This window comes from Pituophis catenifer, unplaced genomic scaffold (genome assembly GCF_029215685.1).
Source record: "Pituophis catenifer annectens isolate HBS135680 unplaced genomic scaffold, rPitCat1.0.hap2 SCAF_3, whole genome shotgun sequence".
Classification (NCBI taxonomy): Eukaryota; Metazoa; Chordata; class Lepidosauria; order Squamata; family Colubridae; genus Pituophis; species Pituophis catenifer.
Genome location: NW_027256883.1, coordinates 166671935 through 166696496, shown reverse-complemented (window position 1 = coordinate 166696496; position 24562 = coordinate 166671935). Strand labels below are relative to the sequence as shown.

Here is a 24562-nt window from a genome sequence, read left to right as displayed (position 1 = left end):
TGAGCTGTAGATGCATCATGCTGATAGATACACTGAATCTTTATTTTCTATAAAGAATGAATTTGCTTATTATTATGTTTTAGCAAACACTGTGTTATTTATTTTGCTATTTATGTTATTTTTGCGGTTTATTAAAATACTTATATTGCAAAATATAGAGATAGTCAAACATTTTTATAATGGGCACGTTTAGAATTTTGAGAGGAAGCTGTAGGCACTCTAATAAAATTGCTGCTGAAGGGACGGCTTGCTTATTCACAGGTTGCTTACCATGAAAGATGTGGCCGTTCCCAAAATAAGTTGTCAGGAGACAAATTGGTGAAGTTGTTTCTGTCTAGTGTCTACCTATCCATCCACCATCCATCCAATTTCTAGGATGCCCAACTCCAAAAATAGCTCTTGTTAGCTTTGCAAATTAAAAGCAGGGGAAAATGTTTCAATTGCCCTGAGAGAACATTTTTAAAAGCTGCCATATAACCCCCAACCTAAAGGGGCCTGCCAGCCCTCAACCCAAGGCCTAAAGGGAGAGCTATGGTTTAAAAATTTAATTGAAGACAGATAGAACAGGCATTGAATAAATCTCCTGTTGCCTTTAACAAAAAGCAGATGGTTTCTTGCTCACCTTATTGCTTGTGAACAGGTATCCTACTTTGTTCAGCAACCTGTAGAAACACAGGTGTTGCCATTAAAACAGATGTATGGCTCTCAACAATATGGATAGCAGACTGCCACTATTTTTCCTACAATTGTTTTATATATATGTTATAGTTTATTGTATTGTATTGTTCTAACATGTTATATTACATATTATTTGAACATTTAAGCAATTAAAACACATTTCTGTAAATAATTGAATCATAATTGAAGAAAAGTCCTGCAGGCCCCCCCCCCTTTTTTTTTTTTAAGAAAGATTCAGTATTGTTAGCATACTGCCAGGATACATTCTCAGCATTTGATCATTTGAAAGCTTTGAGGATTTGAAATATTCAGTATTATATGTCTCCTAAATTTGATCTGAAAGACCAAGGTTAGGGACAGATTGTCACAGAGAAAATATATCAGTGTAGTTGCTAAGAGCCAACACTGATTTGTTGGCACCTTATTAAAAATTGATTATGGGACCAATAATTAAAAAGTTCTTAATTTAGTTTCCTGCCAGAGTGAGCTAAACATTAAATATAATTCTACTAGAGAAAGTTAGTAAACAATTTTGGCATCATGATATATCAGATTAATGGTCAATGATAAAAAGATCCTGGATAGAAAATTGTGGCATAAGGAGACAAATCTGTGCAGTTTTACTCATAGTGTTTGTAGCTACTGGTCAGCCTAACAACATTCTGCAGGATTTATCTTCCAGCAAATATTTTTGTTTTGACTTATATCAAAGGAAACTGATTTATTGGAAATAAAACTAATAGGCATTCTATGCAGCTTTTGAAATAAGATCAGTTTTTATGCTAATAATACCAATATTTTAGTGCCATAAAGCATAAATAACATTTATAGGTAAACAGCCTTGAAAAGTGTAAATGATTAAAAACTTAAGGCTTGTTTTGAGATTATGAATACAAACTATTGATTTACAGAAGCATGTAAATAGTTAACATTCTAAATCTGAAGTGTGATTCAACAGATGTTTTGGCTATATCTGTGGACCACTGTATCAGATTATTATGATTAGAAAGGAAATGATAGCAATAAAATATTTTGGCAGTCTTAAGATTTATTATTGAAATGTGAATGAAATAACTAAGCAAGGGACATATTTTCTGGGAATTCTGGTCTTAACACGTCTAGTTGCAGAAATCTGGATTAAGCAGCTGCATACAAATTTGAAAAGAGTAAAGTAGCATAGTTGTAGAAAACTTTTAAATTTTAAGATTTGATTTTTCAAATATAATGAAGTAGACTTTGCTTAATATATTCCCCAAACTGAAATTAATTTCTTTTCTTGTTCTTTTCTAGGGTTTTCATGGTCCTTATCCCTTTGGACAGTCTTAAAAACAAAAACGGGTATCGTCAAGAAGAGAATTTGACAAAGAACGGACATTGGAGAGAGAGGAAGTTCTTGTGGTTCATAGAAGATACATCATGAACTCCCTTCTTACTCTCCATATCCTGGGATAAGAAGAAAACAAACAATAACTTAAGACTAGTTGTTTCCAGAAAAAAAAAACCCTAAAGTATGCATGTGTGAATGCTGAATTTCAGGAGTGCTGTTCAGTGCTATGAGAGAGAAAAATACACCAATGTTTTGTTTAGAAGTTATTGTCACAGTTAATTAGGTAGCCTAAAAGAAATTTTTTAAAAAGATTAAAATGGAGAAGCCATCTCTTTTTAAAAGAAGTTATTTTGCCTACAGAGCAGTTGTAGACTGAGCAAATGTTATTTTTTTTCACGACTTTTAAAAGGGACAGCGTGCATTTTTATAGAAATGTGCTTGCTATGAAATAGATGTTTTACTTAGCATTTTCTTGGTTGGTGCAGCTGCTATTTGTATGTCAGGTGATATTAATTTCTAGCTGGATTCATAACCAGGTCCATGAATTTTAATGTTTTTTTAGTTGCTTTTTAATTTGCTGTTGGCACTATGCAATAGTCATCTGCTTGTTCTTTTCCATTTAATAAAATTGTTCAAGTCCAGTTTCACCATTCACAGATAGATGAGAAAGTAGAAAGGAGTATGATGACAGTGGAGAGTTGGATACGTACCTGCTCATGCTAGATTTTAGAAGTTTTTCCTGAATAGGTTAGAAAATTGCCATATTCTCATTTTCTTAAATATGCCGTGGCTGTTGTTGAAACATCTGTATGTCTATGTCCATTTTGTGCCAAGAAGAATTTTGATTTCTAGAATGTTAGATCGCATCTTATTACTGTTTCCTGGCATTTTTAGACATAGGAGTAAGTATCACATCTTCTTTTCTGTAGAGAGATAATTAATTTTTTTTCTCTGTTGAAAGCGACTGAGTACCTTAGAATATATAGGAGAAGGAATCAGCAGCTGCCATTCAAGTAATTTATTTTATCAACTTTCTACTTTAAACCTTGGTTTTCTAGTTTGTATATGAAAAGCTAGTGTTGCTTGAAGTCTGCCTATGTGCAACCCATGGAAAATGATAGCCATATATAACTGAGGCCAAGCTGTCCAGTTAACAGAGCATGGTCTCTTGAAATTCTTGGGGTTTGCATCAGTGCAAGACTTTGAAAAAGTGGGCGGGGAATCTGTAATTCAGAAACTTGAACTAGCAGCCATCTGCCAAAGAGAGAAAAATATGCAATACCCCCTTTCTTTGATTTCACTCAAAAGACCAAACTGCCTGTTTTGTGTTTGAGGGAATGATGTCGACACATATTCTGATGAGGATGTAATAGAGACTATTGCTGGATTCAAAGTATTATCTTCTAAATTAACTTTTCATAGCCTGGTGTAAAGAGTCTTTTAAATGTATGATACTCTTGACCACAAACTTGTTTCTTGCCAGATCATATAAATAGCTCCTGCAGAGTCTGACTGACTGAGTTCTGAAGAAGCAGGTATTGAGAGATGCAATTTTCCTAGGACTGCTTAGCCATCAAAAATTGTTTGCTCTTTTGAGGGATATTTTTTTTCTTGTCAGCTAATTTTATTTATCAGCCATAAACACTGGGAGATATTAATGCAAAAATACAAGAACCCTTACCTTGAAAAGGTAAAGGATGGAGTATAGGTACTGAAAGATATTTTCCATTACTCCTCAACCATTTTTCTAATATGGATCTCTAAATATTTATCTTAATCACTTCAAGCAATATATTTTCCAAATTCAAAAAAGGACGTATAAACTGATTATGTACAGCATTACTCCTGTTTTGTTTTAATTTCTCCCTTGCTGTAGGCAAGCACCTTTCTAGATAGGCCAGCAAAAGATTGAGTGACCAGATGGAATATATGTGTGTATGCAAATGAGTGAGTGTGTTCTTTGGCAGCAATGAGGGAAATCTTAAAATAAGTCGTTAACCAAATCCAAACAATTTTAGCTTTTTGTTTGAAACAGTTACCCACATATTTCACCTACATAAACATCCAGCTTTTATTGTAAAAATTGTGTACCATTTTTAACAGTGTGCAGAAGGAAAATTGATAATTACCAGCCAACAGCTTACTTGTTGGTGGCCCTTTCTCTTTGGTAATTTCAAATATTTTCTCTTTTCTCAAGTGCTAGTGACTTACACAAATTGAACAAGTCTCTAATATAAAAAATGCAAAAGCCAGCAGCAGTAATGAGTTACAGTATACCCTACATTTGAATTTCCAAGATTGTTTTCCTCTTTAGGGATGAACTCCCTTCAGCTATGAAATTTAATCTGAGAGTATTTTGTATAAGGGGACGGCCCTTTTAGGGATGGCAATGGGAAGATGTTTAAATTGTTACTATTCTTCCTTTGGTTTCTCCATCCGATTTATCAAATAGTAAGATCTTAGGGCTCAGAGTATAATTCCTGAGTTATAAAGCCCCTTATGATGATTTTGGGCTTATGACAAAATCATGTTGATTAGGTTGGAAGCAGCACTTTCATGTTCGAACTGTTAAGGACATATATCTATCTTGGCATCAAGGCTTGTTTTCAGAAATATGTAATACTTATATCCCAGAACCAACAGGGAAAGTTTATGCAGTACGTTGCATTTTTCCATTCCCAGTGAACGAATGGGCTGTAACTTTTAACAATTGCATGGCAGCAGGAACTAAAAAAGTGCAGATTGACAAAGCATGATAATTCAGTAACGTAAGAAAGCTGTTCTAGAATTGCTGCATGATATGCAATAAAGACAGAGATCTCTTATCAGAAAAAAGTGATAGTGTTAGGGTTGAAGTTTTTCATGTCGACCTCACTCCAGACACTGCCCCTGTACAGTTTTCAGTTTATCTCTGCACACTGTCAAATTTGAAATTGGCACGAGTGTTTAGAGTGCAATCGGTATACATTTGAAAGTTGTAATGGCTCTCACAATGTTGCTAACTAAAACAAACACTACCATCATTTTCAAATGGTACAGTGTACATACATCTCTTTATTTCCTATAGCATCTGTAGAAGAACATTAATGAAATAGTTGTTAATGTCCTTCTACTGAAGTGATAATAGTATTTGGTCATGAAGGAAGCTTGAGCCTGCTTGATCCATGTCTGTGTTCACTCGTACTTCATTTCTCTTGTGTGATTAGAAAAAATTATGATGGATTCCTGCAAAGAATAAATGCCAGTAATTATAATGTAGTAAGTTGTTTTCAAAATTTAAATTTTTTAAAATGCAAGCTTAACCATAGCCCAAACTATTGAATTTGAATATGTTGGTAACCAACTTCTGTACCTGGAAATATGACTCCAGCCTGGAATGGGAAACACCCAGACTCTTCACTGGAAAATTGGACAAAGTCCTCTGATAGAAAATAAGCTCTGGCTGCTGGGTGGGGTGTCAACTTGTACCAACAGACTGGCCTAGGTTATTGCCATTATGTGGAGAAAATAATAAGTGCAAAGTAAGGTGGATGCAGAGATTTGGAAGTGTGTACTACTTATCCTTCCCTGTTGCAATTGAACCAGATCTTGAAACTTTCTAGGGACAAATATAGCTGAAGTTCACTGGGATAAGAAATGCACGCTGTCCCATGTCCAGGTTTCCATATATTTTTTTTCTCTTGTGTGAATGATTGATTCTGCAGCCTGTCTTTATTCTCTCTGGGGGGAGTGCATGTGTAGAGCAGGATGGTGTGTTGCTTCATTGAGTCTGGGAAGAATCCTGTAATAGCACATTGTGGGAAAAACAAAGATGCTTTTTCCTTAATGTATAAATGAATATTTGTATGATTAAATTAACACAAAACAATTGTATAGTTGTTGAGTTTTTATTGGTGGTGAGGTGGCTGCTGTAGCATCTGTTCGTTATTTAAGTGATTACTTTTCATTCTCATTTTCATCTCTTGAGTTACAGACAAATCAGAACTGATCTGAAAATTCATTGTTCTTACAGAAAATTGTAATGCAGTTTTGCATCAAATATGCTTCAGGATATTCCCTTTGCACCCACTAGCCTTTTTAAAAATCCAATTGTAAATAATAAAACAATAACTAGCATTCTACAAAGCGAGAACCATTATTTAGCATAGTCTTATTTTTATGACTGGCTTTTGCCCCAGAGATGTTAGAAAATAAAAATAGTATGTGATCACACCCATGTGTTTTATTGGAAATATGCTCATCTGCCGGGGCAAAAGGGGGGGAAATGTGGGAAGGTAGCATGGCATAGTAAAAGTTTCCTGGGGATAGCTAGTTGGCAGGGAGCAACTTCTTGGCATTATGAATGGCCATATCTTCCATAACAGCCTGCCTTCCCCGTGTAGCCAGTAATGGAGTTCAATATATCTATAAAATGTAATCTGATATTTGAACTGCAGTATAACTTCCATCTGAGTAAACTTTTTAAGCATCTGTGCAAATTTTCTGCAGCATCAGCCATCAACTGACTGGATTTCATAGGTCAGTTGGGATAGACCTTGTGAATGAGAGCTATTTGATTTATTTAATATTAGAACGGATCTATGCATATTTTTTTAAAAGAGAACATGGTAAATTCAGTTGACTGCAACCAACTTCTCTTTCTAAATGTATGTATGTATCTTTTTTTGAATGTACGTATATATAGTTATGCTTGCTATCCATATTTTCAGAAGCAATATGTGGGTTATTTTTTTCCTCCTGACCATTTCTGTGGCCAGAAAGTATGAAATTTGACTGAATTTGGCTGAACAGCCTTAAAGCTGTGCCTATTCTGTTGAATAAAACTAATTGTTTTACTTCAAAGAGGATTATGTCTCACAGTATTCCATTTAGTGCCATGGAGTGCTTTTATTTAAAAAATGTTGCAAGTGATTTTATCATACATTCTAAGTACCTAAACATTGTAAAAGACCCATAAGCAAGTTATGAAGCTATAGAAGCAGAGCACTGATTCATTTTTTTAGTTACAGAAACTAATCTTACATTAGTCTGTGGATACTTGGATAAAGATAGATTAGCCAGTGGAACAATTTGCCTCCAGAAGTTGTGAATGCTCCAACACTGGAAGTTTTTAAGAAGATGTTGGATAACCATTTGTCTGAAGTGGTGTAGGGTTTCCTGCCTAAGCAGTGGGTTGGACTAGAAGACCTCCAAGGTCCCTTCCAACCTATTCTATTCTATTCTATTCTATTCTATTCTATTCTATTCTATTCTATTCTATTCTATTCTATTCTATTCTATTCTATTCTATTCTATTCTATTCTATTCCATTCCATTCCATTCCATTCCATTCCATTCCATTCCATTCCATTCCATTCCATTCCATTCCATCCCATCCCATCCCATCCCATCCCATCCCATCCCATCCCATCCCATCCCATCCCATCCCATCCCATCCCATCCCATCCCATCCCATCCCATCCCATCCCATCCCATCCCATCCCATCCCATCCTATCCTATCCTATCCTATCCTATCCTATCCTTTTAAGAGAATGTCCCTGAAAGGGTTCTGGAATCCTGTTTTCATGAGGCTGTATGGGGAATTAAGCATGATTTTTTCCAAATCCTCAGTGGAAAAAAAGAGATCTGAACTGTCAGGATTGTTATTTCATTAAATTTATTATAGCTGCCCAGTCCAGCAGACTCTGATTAATTAGTTTAGCAGCATTATCTTAACTTTAAAAGTTGAGAGCTATGTATGTTTGAGATTTTCATTCCAATCTTGTTCAGTTAGATTTAAGCAGTTGGCTTCTGTATTTATAGTAAAAATAATGGCTATTACAGTGTTTAAACCAGTGAAGTGGGACAACATACTAGTAAAATCACTGAGTTAGGTTATTCTTGCCAAGAATGTATAAATTACATTGGATTGCTTATATTTATTGATACAAATAAATATTTATGATATTTCCAATATTTCTGATACCTTGTACAATACAATAAATGAACAGTTTCTGGATTTTTTTCTGGCTCCTGATAGAGATTCAGAATCAAGTACATTGACCTACAATCATTGGCCAGATTTTAATACTGTAAGTTCTATGAGCTCAGTAATTGCATTAAGTGATTGGTCAACTTATTTATCATATTGAACTTCATTTGCCACAAACCAAAGATGATAATTTATTCTGGAAGAGATACAAAGCAAGATAAACTATCATTTCTCTTTTCTCCATGGTACAATTTCTTGCCCTGCATTTCTGTCTTCTGCTGGTAATATTATGCCTCTCTCCTCATTGATTCAATTACTCTTTGTTAGTTATTGAATAGTAACTTCAGGACTAATGGCAATCAGCAAGAGCAGCATACCTAAGGACTAACAAACTGCAGGACAGAAATCTTTGTACTGTTGAGTATAAAGGTTATTAAACAATACATGTTTACTGCCACTTGCTCAAATCAAGTCAGTAGCAACTGTGCCATATATGCCTGTGTAACAATATTTGAAAGCCTGTTTGCTACATTCCATATGTTACATTTTTATAAGTAAACATTGTATGTACTCTTACAAAATCATCCTTTAAACCTTCAGAGAAAAGAACCCAGTATCATTAAAACATTCCTGTTTCCTGCTATATACTAGATATATTACTTAACTTCCACAGCTAAGCTTATTTCTGTTTCATTTCTCAAGGGATGGCTCATGCCATTTTCAAATTTGCTTTTTGTATCCCCCCCCCCCCCAACAACTTGCGAATGTGCTTGCTTGCTAGATATGCTTGCAGTACTGCAAACTGCCTCCATACATAAAATACACATCCTCACAATGGAGACACAAGGAACAGATGTTTTTTGTACACACACAGAAAGTCAGATACTCTAGCCTTGGCTGGAAAACAAGGGTTGGGTTGAAGCTGTAAAAGAATGAGGTTTAAGATTAAGATCCCCACAATCCCTGATTAAAATTTGGGAATTCCAAGAGGCTGGAATGTAGGCAACTGAAGCAAGAGAAACAACTGTTTCAAGATTCCTTGTGACTACTGTCACAAACGATAAAAACAGTTGAGAACTGCTAGATTTAATTTCTGTTTCTCTATGTATTGCTGTTTTATTTTTTTTTTGCATAAGATAAGAGGATTGTGTGTGATTTCAGCATTTACTCATTTTTTTTAAAGAATGGAGGCTTTACGGTATAATAATACTGTAAACCTTGACATTAAATTGCAACTTCTCCCATCTGACAAGAATGCCAATTGTAGCAGACCAACACTACTTTATATCCTGCCTAGAACATTGTATTTTCTTTTGGAAATTTCCTTTCAGTTTGCTAGCTTTATAGTTTATCTTTGCCAGCACTGACTATTTGCGTTTCACTATTTAAAATTAAAAAGGGTGGTTACATATTTTTTCTTCTTTGTTATGAGACTGGTTTATGTTTCAAAAAGGATAAGGATTGAAATAACTGGTCATACATACTGCATGATCAAGAGGTTTCACTATTTTGCATTTTCTTGCCTTATTTGCAGCACAATTTTTATGGTAGCTCATTACTGGGATGATGGGTAATATACTAGGTAAGGTGCTACCTGGAGGATAGGTGGCATCAATGTGAACTACTAACCCATTCCCACAAAACAGGAGTAGTGCCAGTGTATGAAGACATAGAAGGCTTCTGAAAGTTTAAGGCCCCAAACCTTCCATTTCTGGTCTCCACTGATTAGCTGTACTGATGCATTCCACTTTCATATTGTAAATAAAAGTTTCACCTCTCACATCAAAATTAAAGTTGAATTTCCAGAACAGTGATCAATTTTCATGTTAATCTTTCACTTAAAAAAAAAAACCAGTCTTCAATTATATGTTACTGTATGGGTTCCTGCTTGTAGACTGCTTTACAAATTTTAACATTGATGGCACACTAACCAAACACATCCTTCTTGTATTTGCATAATTTTTTAAGGATAGTTGTCTACTCAGCATATATTTAAAACCAACCATTTTAAAGTATGAACGTGAATGTTGGAGTATGTACACTTCAGTGACAATGTGTGAAATGACGGAGACTACCTAAAAAAATGTGAGCTCTGATCAGAACAAGAATGTGAACTTGTGGTCAAGGAAAAGTTTTGTCTCTTTTTTTCATTGTCTACTCTTAATTCAATTTCAAATTTTGCACAATGGCAGATTCTGTAGTATGTATTGGATTAAACAAAACACAATGGATTGATCTTGAATCTTGGGTAGGTTCAGGAATTGGAAGAGGGCATGAATTTGTTTTAAAATACTAGAAGAAGTTGACTTTTTAAAAAAATAAAATAAAAGAAAAATAGGGTAATTGTTGTGGCCCGCCAGCGGCCTGCGCAGATTGTTGCTGATCCCGATGACGAGGAGGCTGGTGTGGTGCTGCGCTAGCAGACTGTGCAGCCAGTGCTTGAGTCGGACAGCGAGGAGGCTGAAGAAGATGTGCCAGAGGCAGGGATTCAGTCAGGGCCTTCAGAACCTCCAGAGGCTCCTTTAAGTGAAAAGGATGAAGAGGAGGAGCCTCTTCTCAATGCACGGGCACGCAGAGCTGCCAAAAGGCAGAAGGGGTTCCTTAGGAGGAGGTGGTCTCGAGAGTAAGGCTTGGAGCTAATTGGCCATGCCCTTAGCTTATTTAAGAAAGAACGCAGCTTGTAACAAGCTGCAGGAAACAACTTTAGTTCACTAATCATAGTGTTGGGATTTCTCTGCAACCTTGCTTCTGGGCTTTCTGCCAACTTCAGTAAGACTGACTATCTTATCTGTGGAATTCTGGCAGGCTGTTAAGAACGCTAATTAACAGCCGGCATTTGCCGCATTATTTGAGTAAACAAAGTTTTGGTCAGAGTTTGTGTGTGCTGTGTTCTTTGGGATCCGTAGCTGGGGCAGAACAGTAATGCAAACTCAGGTTTATCCTGCAGAGGACTTTTAAATGTTTCCTAACACAGCTAGTCTTCAACTTAACAACTATTCATTTAACAATGGCTTCAGAAAAGGTGTTTTACAACACATGCTCTAAGTTACCATGGTCACACTACCCCTCAGTCATATAATTGCAGTTTGGCCATTTGTGCTTATGACAGTTGCAGTGCATTGTGGTCACGTGATCACAATTTGTGATCCTCTCAACCAGCTTTTGACAAAGTCAATTGGAGAAGCCAGATTTGCTTAGCAACTATGTGATTCATTTAACAACCGTAATGATTCAATACTTAATGTCCATGATAAAAGTTGTAAAATTGGGTCAGGTCACATGATGACTCATTTAATGACCACATTGATTGAAATTCTGGTCCCAGTTTGATCATAATTCAAGGATTATGTGTACATGGATCTGGGTCTGTACATTCAACCTTATTTTTTGTTCTTGAATTAAAATTCCTCTTCTTTTTCCTAACAGGTGTTTCATCTCTAACAACTACATGGCAGGCAAGTACAAGGTGAATTGTTACATAAAGGAAACACAGTATTCCTAGCTGTGTTTTAAAATGTGTGGTGAATGGATTATGTGACATTTTCCTTTTCTCTTCTTCACATTTACTTGTTTGCTTTCAAAATTGTTTGCATTTAGGGTTGCAACCTGTCAGGAGTTCAAAGCCAGGCAATCAAAGCACACCTTCATTATAATGCAGTCTTTCGATCAGGCAAATAAATTGTGCTATCATTATGATGCTCTTGTTTTAAATGAAGCAATGGCCATGACTTTTGCATAGTTTGTACCATGGGTGTGGTGCAGCAGGAAAAAGCTAAAACAAATAACTACCAAGTAGAACAGTGCAAAGAACTGAATTTAAATATGAAAAAAAAAAATCATTTAGTTTTCCACTGTAGGCAATATAATGATTAATGCCACCCTCAGAGGACATTTTTTCTTATAGTTTAGCTATACTTTTTTTCCTGGTATGCAAGAGCCCAGAACATGAAGTTACTAATAACACCATCATTCTCCAACTCCTATAATAAATGTTTATTATTGTGCAAAAGCTAGGTTTGTCATATGTTCTATTAAGTACAGTGAATATTTGAAGTAAAAAAGAAACTAAATTCCTGTTTCTTCCTGCTTGGTTAATATATCAGGATCTTTCCCAATCGGTAATGTATAGAACCCAAGGGTGAAATGTTCCCGGTTCGGACCGGATCGCCTGATCCGGTAGCGATGGTGGCAAGTGGTTCGGAGAACCGGTAGCAAAAAGCCCTGGCCCTCCCCATGCCCAGCTGAGCTGTGCAATCATCAGAGGCTTTTTCTTTTTACTTTTAAAAGCATTTTTTCTACAACCTCTTTGCCGAAAAAATGCTTTTAAAAGTAAAAAAAAAAGCCTCTGATGATCGCGCGGCTCAGCTGGGATCGTCAGAAGCTTTTAAAAGCATTTTTTTCTGCAACCTCTTCAGCCGAAGAGGATGTAGGAAAAAAAATGTCTTTAAAAGCCTCTGACGATCCCAGCTGAGTTGCCTGATTGTCAGAGGCTTCTAAAAGCATTTTTTCTGCAACCTCTTAAGGTTGTAGAAAAAATGCTTTTAAAAGTTAAAAAAAAAAAAGTTGGCCACGCCTAACCAGTCACATTACCCCCCCCCCACGCCCCCCAAGACACACCCATAGAACCAGTAGTAACAAATTTTACATTTCACCACTGATAGAACCCCTGTTCTGTAAGTCCAGGTAAAAGGAAACTTGAAGCATTAAAAAAACCCCATTCTTCTTAATGACTTTGTTCCAGAAGATAACTTAGATTTTCTGAAAATATAAGGTGTATTGTTGTGTTATTTCAGGATATATAGATAGGTGAAAATGACGCATATTAGATATTCCACATCACTGTCACATATATGAAAAGTGTACAAAGAAAATTCTTAACTTTGGGAGAAAACTAGGAAAGTAACTTGTATTATTTTAGTTCTCTGCACATAAAGAACTTTTTTATTTATATAAGAGCATTCAAATCATGGACATATATTGGGAATAATCTTTCCTTCTATCTTTTCGGGCATTAGAGCATTTTTCACATAATGTGTCCAAAGTAGAATTTCAGCCTGGTCATTTGCACCTCAAGTGAACTCTGGATTGATTTTGCGCAGTGATTCGTTGGTTTGTTTTCTTGGTTGTCCTCACTCCACAATATTCCCAGGAATCTTCTCCAACATCATAGTTCAAAGGTATCAAGATTCTTCCTATCCTGTGTCTTTTGCTTCCATAGAATATCATATAGAATACCATTGCTTGTGCTACTCTGATTTTTGTAGGTATAGACACATCACAGCATTTAATTTTTTTCCCCAACACTTTCATGGCTGCTTTACCACTCATGCAATTGGGATGTTTTTATAGATTTCTTGGCTCCTATGATAAAAGATAAATGAACAGCAATTAGAAACATTACTGAGCAGAACAATTTAATGATTTCAGATGTACTCTGAAATGCTTTAATGTAGAAACTACATACAACCACAGCATTCAAATACTCCCATTGCTTTTCAGTCCTTACTTTTAGGTGAGAACACACAAGTATGTCATGGTGATCTACAAAATGATTTGCAATAGCACGGTTCACGCACTAAATCCAAGGTGATCCACAAGTGATATTAAATCTTTTTTCTAAATCAGAACCAGCAAAGTCAATGGGGAACCCAGATTCACTTAATAACTGTGTTACTAACTTAACACCTGCAGTGATTCACTTAACAACTATGGCAAGAAAGGCTGTAAAGCGGGGCAAAACTCAATAACTGTCTTGATTAGCAACTTAAATTTTGTAGCTCACTTGTGATCGTACGTTGAGGATTACCTGCAGTTTGAAACCATAATTTGTTCATTTGAAAATGCTAGCTTGGTTCACGTATGGCTATGTCTGAATCTAGAGTCTTGTTTTAGTGCTGGTTTGTGTTCCATTCATTTTAGGTATTGGCAGAAATGAAAAGAATAATCTATGAGCAAGTCAGGATGGCCAGTACGCTCCCATAGAGAGGGGCTCCTCCGGGTGCCGTCGGCCAAACAATGTCGACTGGCGGCCCCTAGGGGGAGAGCCTTCTCTGTAGGGGCACCTACGATCTGGAACGAGCTTCCCCCCCGGAGATACGGAGGATCCCGGATCTTCGCACCTTCCGTCGCGTGCTTAAAACATTTTTATTTCATCAAGCTGGCCTGGCCTAAATCTTCTCCTTTTTTAAATTTAAATTTTAAACACAAATTTTAATCTGTTTAATTATGGAGTATTTTAAAATTCAGCCTAAATTATTTAATTTGTTTTAATCTATTTTAAATTTTGTATCTCTGTGTTTTATCCTCTGGCTGTTCACTGCCCTGAGTCCTTCGGGAGAAGGGCAGTATAGAAATTTAATAAAATAAAAAAAAATAAAAATCACTTTGTTCCTGGCCTGATCCTTACTTGTTTTTTGATTAAAACAAATCTTGACATTATGCTATGTGATATGTTTCCTGCTCTATTAAAAAAGCTAGTTTGAAATAAAGTCCTGTCTGTTTATTTAACATTATGTCCAAGTAAGAATTCAAATTGCCTCCAATCTGAAAGCCAGTATCTTTTTCTGTATGGAAAATGTTATGCTTGCTAGCTTTATGCATTGTATTAATAGTTGTGTTTCATACTCTTCCAAAACATTGTAATATCTCAATTTTACTAAAAATGATTATTATATCTTATATTGTGTAGGATTTATTTTGTTCATAATTGATCAATGCACAATAAGCAAAAGTCAGAACTAAACCGTTACATTAAATTGGTCATGAAATCCAAAAGCATGCATATTCTTAATATTAAAAAATTCTATATAATTAGTTTATATTAAAAGGCAGCATTCCAAGAAAAGAAACACAGTGCCAAGAGAAACAAAACATTGTCTCATCCATTAAAGCTATTTAAAATATTATAATTATAAAAGTTTATATAGTTTATAAGTCATAACTGACCTAGATCAGCAAAATCTTCCATGTTATATTAAATAATTCTTTGGATTCTAATCTTGCCTTATTTTTCTGTCAGGCTATTCTGCCATTTGGGACATACTGTAGCAAGAAATGTATAGCGTAGTGTTGTTTTCATTTAATTGTGAACCCTAGGAGTACAGCCAGATGTCCGTGTTGAAGTGCAATCCACTTAGTCCTTAAGTCAGCAGAAATAAATGTCACCATTATCTTGGTGCTCTAATGGGCAAAGCCTATTGTGGCAGGTGATATTTTTTTTTTTTATTTGATTTATATGCCGCCCTTCTCCAAAGACTCAGGGCGGCTTACAATGTGCTCAGCAATACTGAGCAGGTGATACTGTTCTTTCAGTTTTAATATGGGACAAGTGATGTTAAGTCATTTGTGGTCTTGTTTCCCTTGCAGCATCTGCAAAGGAAAAGTGGTTAAGGCACCAGGCTGGAAACCAGGAGACTGTGAGTTCTAGTGCCGCCTTAAGCACAAAACCATATGGATGACTTTGGGCCAGTCACTCTCTCTCAGCTCAATTCACTTCACAGGGTTGTTGTGGGGGAATAAAAGATGAGGAAGGAATATTAAATATGTTCACCACCTTGCGTTATTTATAAAATAATAAATGGGGTTAAAAATTATTTTAAAAGCTTCAACTAATCAACAACTGATCTCCCTAACACTTGGTGGGATAGGATTGCCTGATTGTATTCAGATGCCCTGAAAGGCAACTTTAGCCACCTGTTAAGTTGACCAAGTAGCAAGTTGCACGTGTGGAAGTATGGAATGAAGTGGCCTTCTTCCATGCTTATGATAAATCAACAGGGCTACTTTTGGATATGAATATAACCCCCTTTCCAATGAATGCCAGACCCATTTTTATACAGAGAGTGACTAGAGCCTTAAATAGAAACCAATCTCATATCTTCAATCATATTGTCAGTGAACCATGCTAGATTTTGTTCAGGGCAAAGATAATGTTGAGAGGACAAAGAAAATGCTACCGTACATTAAAATAAAAAAAAAATGTTAACCATAACTTTTAGTAATGGATTGGGAAAGAAACATATGCAATATTGTAAAAATATATCCCTTAAAAGTGGTTCCTGGGGCACGTTCCTACTGCAATATAGGGATGTGAGGATGAATCTAACAGCATTTTGAGTTCAAGCCCAGGACCAAAAATAACCAAAATCCCAGTGGAGTGAGCTTACCTGTAAGGGCCTGTTTTTGTCATAAAAGTCTTATTTCTCCTTCAAAAATCTCAGATTAACCATTTCTAGGACCTTCTGAATTGCCTCTTTTTGCCAATGTGAATCACTTTGTTCTCAAAGATCTTTATCTTCAGTTCTCTTTCATTTTTATTGTTAGCTTGCCATGCCTTTTGTTTGTTGGACCATTCTAAGCAAAGGTTACATTGCTTTTCAAGCCCACTTGTGGCTGTTCTGTAGAAATCCCATCCAACAGTCAAACTTCCAACTGCCAACCTGCTTTATGAAAGTAGCATAAATATGAGGTTTGTAGGAAAAATAGATTTTTCTATGCAACAGAACTATAGCTGGTAGATACCAAATGAGACTGATCTTGCATGCCTCTGTAACAATTGCAATTCTGGTTTTAAAAATCTAGTAAAAAAAGTATATTTTTGTATATTGTGGAAGAGAAAGTGATGGTGAAAAGAGATAAGCAATAGAGAGTTGCTTAGGGGATCCAGTATAAGGATGTCATGCATATGTAATTCATAAGTAGATGACTGAATGCCTGATGTGATTGTTGAATCCCAATTAGTAGTCATTATCTAGCCTTATTCTCCTCCTTGTTACTCCTATGATGATGTAATTTCAATTATCAATATTTTTGTCGAAAGCTGACCCCAATTAAAAACCAACTTCCCTGCGTGTTATTCATCTATTAAAGCCTACCTAAAGTCTTTTTGATCTATGATTGATAATTGTTAAACACTATAGATATAAGTAAAATGACTGTGATGGTGCCATGTCTACTATTTAAATACATCTTGGTTATCAGATATGTTGTGTACTTGTATACATACATAGTGGTGCTTAAAAGTTTGTGAATCCTTTGGAATTTTAAATATTTCTGCATATGACCTAAAATGTGACTGGTTCCGCAGCCTAAAAGTAGACAAAGAAACCAATTAAGCAAATGAACCAAAAACATTATACGGTACTTGTTCACTGATTTAGTAAGGAAAATGATCCAAAGCTACGTAGATTTTGTGGAGAAATGTACTATCTGAAATCTTGGATAGCAATCCCCAATTGCTTTTTGGCACCAGGGACTGGTTTTGTAGAGGACAATTTTTTCATGGACCAGAGGGGCGGGAGGAGGAACACACAACCTAGATCCCTCACATGCACAGTTTACATTAGGGGTCGCACTCCTATGAGATTTAATGCCTGATGATCTGAGGTAGAGCTGAGGGGATGTTGCTAGTGCTGGGGAATAGCTGCAAACTACAGATGAAGCTTCGTTCACTTGCCCACCACTCACTCCAACTGTACGGCTGGGTTCCTAACAGGCCATGGACTGGTACTGATCCATGGCCTAGTTGGGTTCCATGGTTCCAGGTTGGGAACCCCTGCTCTAGGATTACCAGTTCATTTCAGTTCATTTCAACAGGAAATTAGACTAAGGTGTTTCAATAAATGGGTTGAAAATCATGTATGATTGTGAGAAGGCCTGTCTTATTCAAAGGGCAGAATTCTGGGTATTCAGGATCAAGTCTGATCTTCACAACACAAGTATGTGGAGGCGTGGCATGCCTCAAACAAAGATTTCTGAGGACCACTGAAAAACAGATGTTGATGTTTACCAGGCTGGAAAATAGTTAGAAAAATATGTCCAAAAAGTTTGAATTCCACCAGTTTACTGTCAGGCAGATTGTGTACAAATGGAGGCGATTCAACACCACTGGGATTTGGGAGGCAGAGAATAGATGGGGGCAGGGCCAGTCAGAATTTTTACTACCGGTTCTCCGAACTACTCAAAATTTCTGCTACAGGTTCTCCAGAACTGGTCAGAACCAGCTGAAACCCACCTCTTGCTTTTAATCATTTTCCTCCTATTACTGGACAAGTGTAATGTTTTTGATTCATTTGTTTAACTGAGTTCTCTCTGTCTAGTTTTAAGACGTGTTTGGAGAACACATTTTAGTCAAGTTTATGGAAAAATATTGAAAATTCAAAAGGGTTGACAACTTGTAAGCACCACTGTACATAATTCAAATGCACAGACATAACAGTAATTTTAGTTACTGTTGATTGTGACTGAAGGACAAACTCAGTTTTAAAAGATTGAGGGAGGTAAAGGAGGCATTCTTCTATTAATAGATATTCATATAACCACTAGAGGGAGACATATACATTTTGAAGAGCAATGATCGTGGAATGGGTATTTTCCCAACTAAAGAAATGTGATAGAATTAAAAGAAACCTACTACATAGAAATAGACGTCACCTGAATTCAGCATATTTCATATTGAATTGAAAAAAAAAATACAGGTTTTTCTATTAAAGGAGAATTGTCCAGGTATTCTAGGTTTGATTGTTGCCCAAAGATGTAAATTATTACATATTTAATACATATTATACAATAATTCTTAGTTTCTGTAGTTTCTAATCCTGTGAACATCTTCCTTTTCTTTCTTGATTCCTGCTTCACTTTGATAGAATTTGTAAAGCATGAGTGCAAGTGATTCTGCACCATTAGAGTTCATAAGTTTAGCTGTTGTATAGCACCAATTTTCCACTAATGCAAATGAACTAGCACTTTTTTCCCTGACAGTTTTTTATTTTATTTTTTATACTGATTTTATTAAACATTATAATTAAACAGAAAACACTAATACAAACTACAAAAAATAAAAGAAAGAAAAGAAAAATAGAAAATGCAGAGAAAAAAAAGAAAATATAGAAAAAAGAATAAGAAATAAAAATGTAAAAAGAAAAGAAATTATATATATATATATTTATATATATATAAAATAAGTATGGAAATATAAACATTTTTAACAATTTTATCCCTCTATCCTAAAGAGCAATAATATCTTCCCCCATATTTCAACATATCCTTAAAACCTTGTCATCCAGTTCAGGACAGCAAAAATCCATTAAGGTTTACCAGAAATATCATATCTGTTTTGACTTTGATCAAACAAGCCCACTTTATATTTCTTCCTTTTACTTTTAATAATCTTGATCTTTAATCCAGTTAAATAATATCCTAGAATATGTTTTTACTTTTTATTTGTTCCTTCTCACAAAATCCTCCAGATCTATAAATCCAATGTAAGAAAGCTATACAAGTCATTCTTTTGTTTTCCCATTTATATTTATTTATTTATTTATTTATTTATTTATTTATTTATTTATTTATTTTTTATTGGTTCGATTTATATGCCACCCTTCTCCGGAGACTCAGGGCAGTTTACAATGCGTTACACAATAGCCTTCATACTTTTGTATATACCTGCTTAGTAGGGCTTTCGGGCCCCCCTAAGCGGTGTTCTTTTTTATACAAAGTCAGCTTATTGGCCCCACAATCTGGGTCCTCATTTTACCTACCTCGAAAGGATGGAAGGCTGAGTCAACCTTGAGCCTGGTGAGATTTGAACTTGCAGTAATTGCAGGCAGCTGGTGCTACTTGATAGCACTTTAGTCTGCTGCACCACCAAGGCTGTTATATATATATATCCCTTTTAATTATTAAGATGCCTGCCAGTTTCATTTGTACATTCACAGTAGCATCTTTCCCCATATCATTCTTGTGACTTGTCATTTTTAAATAAAAGCACTTTCAGATCATTCTCATTCATGTCCAATAAAACCTGTTCCTCTTCCATAACATCTTTTAAAGACAGTCTAAAAGCAGTTAAACGAAAAGCAAAAAATGTTTGGGTGAAAATGCATATGTGGTTAAAAAAAATGTTAAAACAGCATATAGATTATAAGACAACTATTTTTGTTAGGCATAATACCAGAAAAATATGATAAAGGGAATGTATATTTGATATTACATGTTTTAACAGCAGCAAGAATTGTATTTGCACAACATTGGAAAAGTGAGAAAACACCTATGGAAGAAGATATAATTTAAAAAATATTGGATTGTGCAGAAATGGATAGATTAACACCGAAGATAAAAGAAAAAGAAGACACAGGATATTTTCGAACTTGGGACTTATTTTATCAATGGTTGGATAACGGGTAAAAATTAGGAACTTAAGAAACATTATTATGGACCCAGACAGTACGCTGTTTATTAAGCACATATTGTGTGTTTAAAAAAAAACAAATTATATATTTAAACAAACAAATAAATAAATAAATAAAAGCAGTTAAACTATTTACAAAGGTGACTAAGAAATGAGGCTTGGCAGAACTCTGTGTCCATATTGCAGGTGTGAGCTTGGTGAAAATCCCTCAGCTTCAAGCTACTCAATTCATGAGCCATCCAGAGTGTATGTAAACAATCCCATCATCTCTCCTTTATCTGGAGGGACTTGGCTGACAGGAAATCGCCATCCAGTTGCCACTCTTGTCACATTGCTTTGGAGACATCCAGTTCACTATGAATCTTCACTGGATATGCCTTTTTTTCTGGCAGTTATGTGAGGGGTGAATAAAAAGAACTTCCTCTACCTCCTTATCTTTAAACAGGGATATTTTAATAAGCAAAATGGGAACATAATTCTTGAAATGAGCCCTTTCCTTACATCTATTTACCACTATAAACATCACCAGGTGCTATATTCTGTCAATGATGGACAAGTCTTAAAGAAAATATTCTTTTAAAAAATGGGAAAATGTAGAATTCTCCATGGCTACAGAATGGCAGATAAGATGGTGACATCTAACTTTACAATTGCCTTGGATGGCTGCAAGATGTGAGGCCCAGCCTTGTCATATTTCAGCAGCCTTGCGCTTCTGAACTCTGCTTATTCATTATTTCAAAGTTTTGACTATTGCACTTTGAGTCGATACTGGTGCCAGCTTCAAGGAAATCCATGTGAATAATACCATCTGCAAAAAAATAAATAAATCTAAACATGGATTTTGTTCCTGTAGCCTTTTAATATTTCCTCCCCAAAAGTAAAGCTTTGTGATGATGATCTGTGAAGCTTCATTTCTGGTCATATCACCAAGCCCATGTTTTATTGACTGTCATAATGCTGTGAAGAAATTTCTCACCTTAATTCTTGTAGTGTAATACAACTGCCTGAATATTTTATTTCTCTTTATTTCTCTGCTATCAGCATGCGAGGAACCCATCTTGAAAAAATTTTCAGACACTGTAGAATATCAGTAATGTGACCCACACATTTCTTTGAAATTTCAAGCTTGAGTGATCCATCAAGCTAGTTCATCATCTTATGTGAAGCTCACAGGTTGCTCTCTACTTCATTCTTGATCACACAAATCAGCTCTTCTGGGATCATCATTTTTATATTTTTGGGCCAGTGACAGACGGTACTCAATTCAAGACAGTGGTCACCATAAACAACCTGCATTCAGTGGTGAATATCAGCCGGAGAGACTACTTTGGGCAGTTGTTTAAAATGCCTAATGTGTATTCACTGCAGGCTTCCATTTCATGAATAATAGCCACACAAGATTTTTTCACAAGAAAATGTATTTTCTTAACTTCTTATTAACTGAAGTGAATAGATACAAAACACACAAGAACTTGAGTGCATTAGCACTGCCGTAAGATGGTGACTTATGATTGAAGGCATTGCTTTTCCCTCAACCGTCTTGTATAAATCCTGGGGGGCAGAAACACCCTCTCTTCCAAAACTTATATAGACAATTGAAACATTTCTATAAATCTACTTGCAACTATGTATTGATTAATCCTTGGTGTTTTTGAATTCAATATTAGTAGAATTCAGCACCATGACACTGCCAAGATGATTCTGGCTATCTTCCACAATTGTTGGGAACCTAGTGTACTTAGATCATTTGGTTATTGTTTTTTCCTCCTCTCATACATCTCTCATAAAGGTCTGAATTGATGGTAGCTTTTTAGAAACTAATCCCACATTACACTGACTTGCCAAATCAAGCTTTCTGTTGCTTGGCCAGTTAAGCAACAAACGCTTGTACTTTGATTCCAGTTTGCAACAGTTGCCAGCAATTCCATTTCTCGCATAGGGTATCTATTATGGGCAATGGATGTACTGAAAGTTACAAATGAAATTTGCTTGTTACAATAAAAATAAAACTGATGCAACACGTGTCGCTTTTTATTTGCATCAGCTAGTGAAAAGATTGTAAACAAAGTCCTTCAATTACCTCAATTGATCGAAAGTCTGTGGAAATTGAGGTTTGCATGGTTTGAAGAAGAGTAATATGATCTTTCCCAGGAGTTGTCAGCCAGCCAAAATTACACCAAAAGCAAGGTGTGCAATATTTCTCAAAGGCCTCTCTTGCATTGGTGAATGTCATGACTGTTCAAAAAAGAAAACTGCTGCCCATCTACAGTATGTAAAAGATTATTAGGATAAGCCAGGAGGTTATTGGCTTAAATGAAAAGCATTATATTTGGCAAAAGGCAATCACTGCATTCCAGGGTAAGAACTTTAGCCCATCTATGAAACAGAATGGTGAACAACATCATGCTTTGGGTCTGCTTTACTGCCTCTGGACCAGGATGGCTTGCATCATTGATGGAACTATGAATTTTGAATTGCACCAGGCAAATTCTACTGGAGCTCCAGACAGAGTGAGTTACAGGTTGTCCTTGACTAATGACCATAATTGAGCCCAACTTTTCTGTTGTTAAGTGAGACATTTGTTAAGTGAGTTTTGCCCCATTTCATGACCTTTCTTGCCACAGTTGTTAAGTGAATCACTGCAGTTGATAAGTTAGTAACCCGGTTGTTAAGTGAATCTGACTTCCCCATCGACTTTGCTTGTCGGAAGGTTGCAAAAGATGATCCCATGACTTGGGACACAGCAATGTTCATAAGTATGATCCAGTTGCCAAGCATCTGAATTTTGATCACATGATCATGGGGCTGCTACAAAGGTCGTAACTGTGAAAAATGGTCATAAATCACTTTTTTCAGTCCTGTTGTAACTTTGAACAGTCACTAAATGAACTCTTGTAAGTCGAGGACTACCTATATATAGCAAGACAATGACCCCCCCCAAAAAATAAAAGTGGCACCACCAAAAAATGGATCCATCAGCATCCCTGAGTTGAAGCTGTTTTCTTCCTTATAAAAATGCCTCCAAACCGATGTGCAGGACTGATCAACAGTTATTGGAAATGTTTAGTTGCAGTTATTGCTCCTCAAGGAGATACATCAGATTTTGAAAGCAAGGGTTCACATACTTTTGCCACGCACAAATATATAGCTTTGTATCATTTTTTTCAGTAAATCAATGAACAATGTAGTGTTTTTTGACTCATTTGTTTAATTGGATTTGCTTTATCTAGTTTTAGGACTAAATAATATTTTTAACCATGTTTATGGAAAAATGCTGAAAATTCAAAAGGGTTCACAATTTTTTTAAGTATTACTGTATATAGCTAGGAATTCCCTGGGTTAAAAAAATGAAACCCATTTCCTCCCCTTGCTTCACCTGAAATGCAAGATTTAGCTTATAAGAACTACATTTCTCCTTCCCTGCCCAGAAAACGTGCAGGTGTAATGTGTCTTCAAGTGCATCAATAAAACATATCCTTGCTATCTAATCAGCACCATTTCCTATGATGTTTATTATGGCATGGTTTCCTCAATAATCTCAACAGCTGCAGGCTGGGCTGTGACGTCAATCTTAAAATGATTAAGTTCAAGCTGTCTTCCAATGAAAACTAATCAGCTGCTTGTTATAATTTCAGTTCAAATATGAAACAAATATGCAAGGTTTCTTTCAACAAAGAGTTGTCTATTTGACCCAATACTTATGAAGAAGGCCTCCATATAAAAGACTTCCATACGATTATCATTTTAGCTTCCATTAAAATATGTTCTAATCAATTATTTATATTTTCTTACAATAGCCAAAATATGTCAATATTGGTTAATTTGACCCTGTCTCATTTGAATCCTGCATGACTTCATGGCTCCGTTTTTCTCCTTCTCTTATAACACTGGTGATGTGCTTTTCTATTTTCTTGCAATCCTGTTGCCTTCCTTTCCTCAGATGCCTTCTGCATGAAGAACAATACAACAACAATAAATTTTATTGATTTGTTGTCTGACCATATAAAAAAAAACTATTAAACCAGGTCAGAGAATACAGAGGGACATGTTCATAATTAATAGTTCTGCAATCAGCCTCAATCTGTTCTAGATAGTCTATCCTCTTCAAAAAGGTCTTTGATTAAAAAAAAATGCACTCTTGTTAGGAGATGCATTCCCTGCTCTTTCTGCATGAATTTATTCCTTTTTTTCTTTATTTTTCTACTTTTTATTTGAAGATCTAGTTCTCTCAACCATTATTTTTTTCCACTGTATATTCTTCTCCCTTCCTCTCTTCCTAATCTTCCTTCATCTTACTAATATATTCTTCTTATACCTCATTCCTACTTATCATATATGATCAACTTTTTCTGAAGTTGCATATGAGTGAATTATCCAGTATCTTATTGCTTCTCTAGC

At 35.7% G+C, this 24562-nt stretch overlaps 1 protein-coding gene across 4 annotated transcripts in view; it reads left to right on the top strand.

Moving 5' to 3' along the window:
- ILRUN (inflammation and lipid regulator with UBA-like and NBR1-like domains) overlaps positions 1-13968 on the top strand; it is a 58105-nt gene extending 44137 nt beyond the window's left edge. The window contains exons 5-7 of one of the 4 annotated variants that reach the window (XR_011600261.1): positions 11404-11443; positions 12993-13154; positions 13897-13968. Coding sequence is in view for 2 of the 4 variants with exons in the window: in XM_070941499.1 (XP_070797600.1) it covers positions 1969-2004 (36 nt within the window). In the remaining 2 variants the exon portion in view is untranslated. Of the gene's footprint in view, positions 1-1968; positions 5874-11403; positions 11444-12992; positions 13332-13896 lie in introns of those variants that run through there. The other 3 variants (XR_011600260.1, XM_070941500.1, XM_070941499.1) reach the window with 3 other exon arrangements.
- Positions 13969-24562: the final 10594 nt, after the last annotated feature.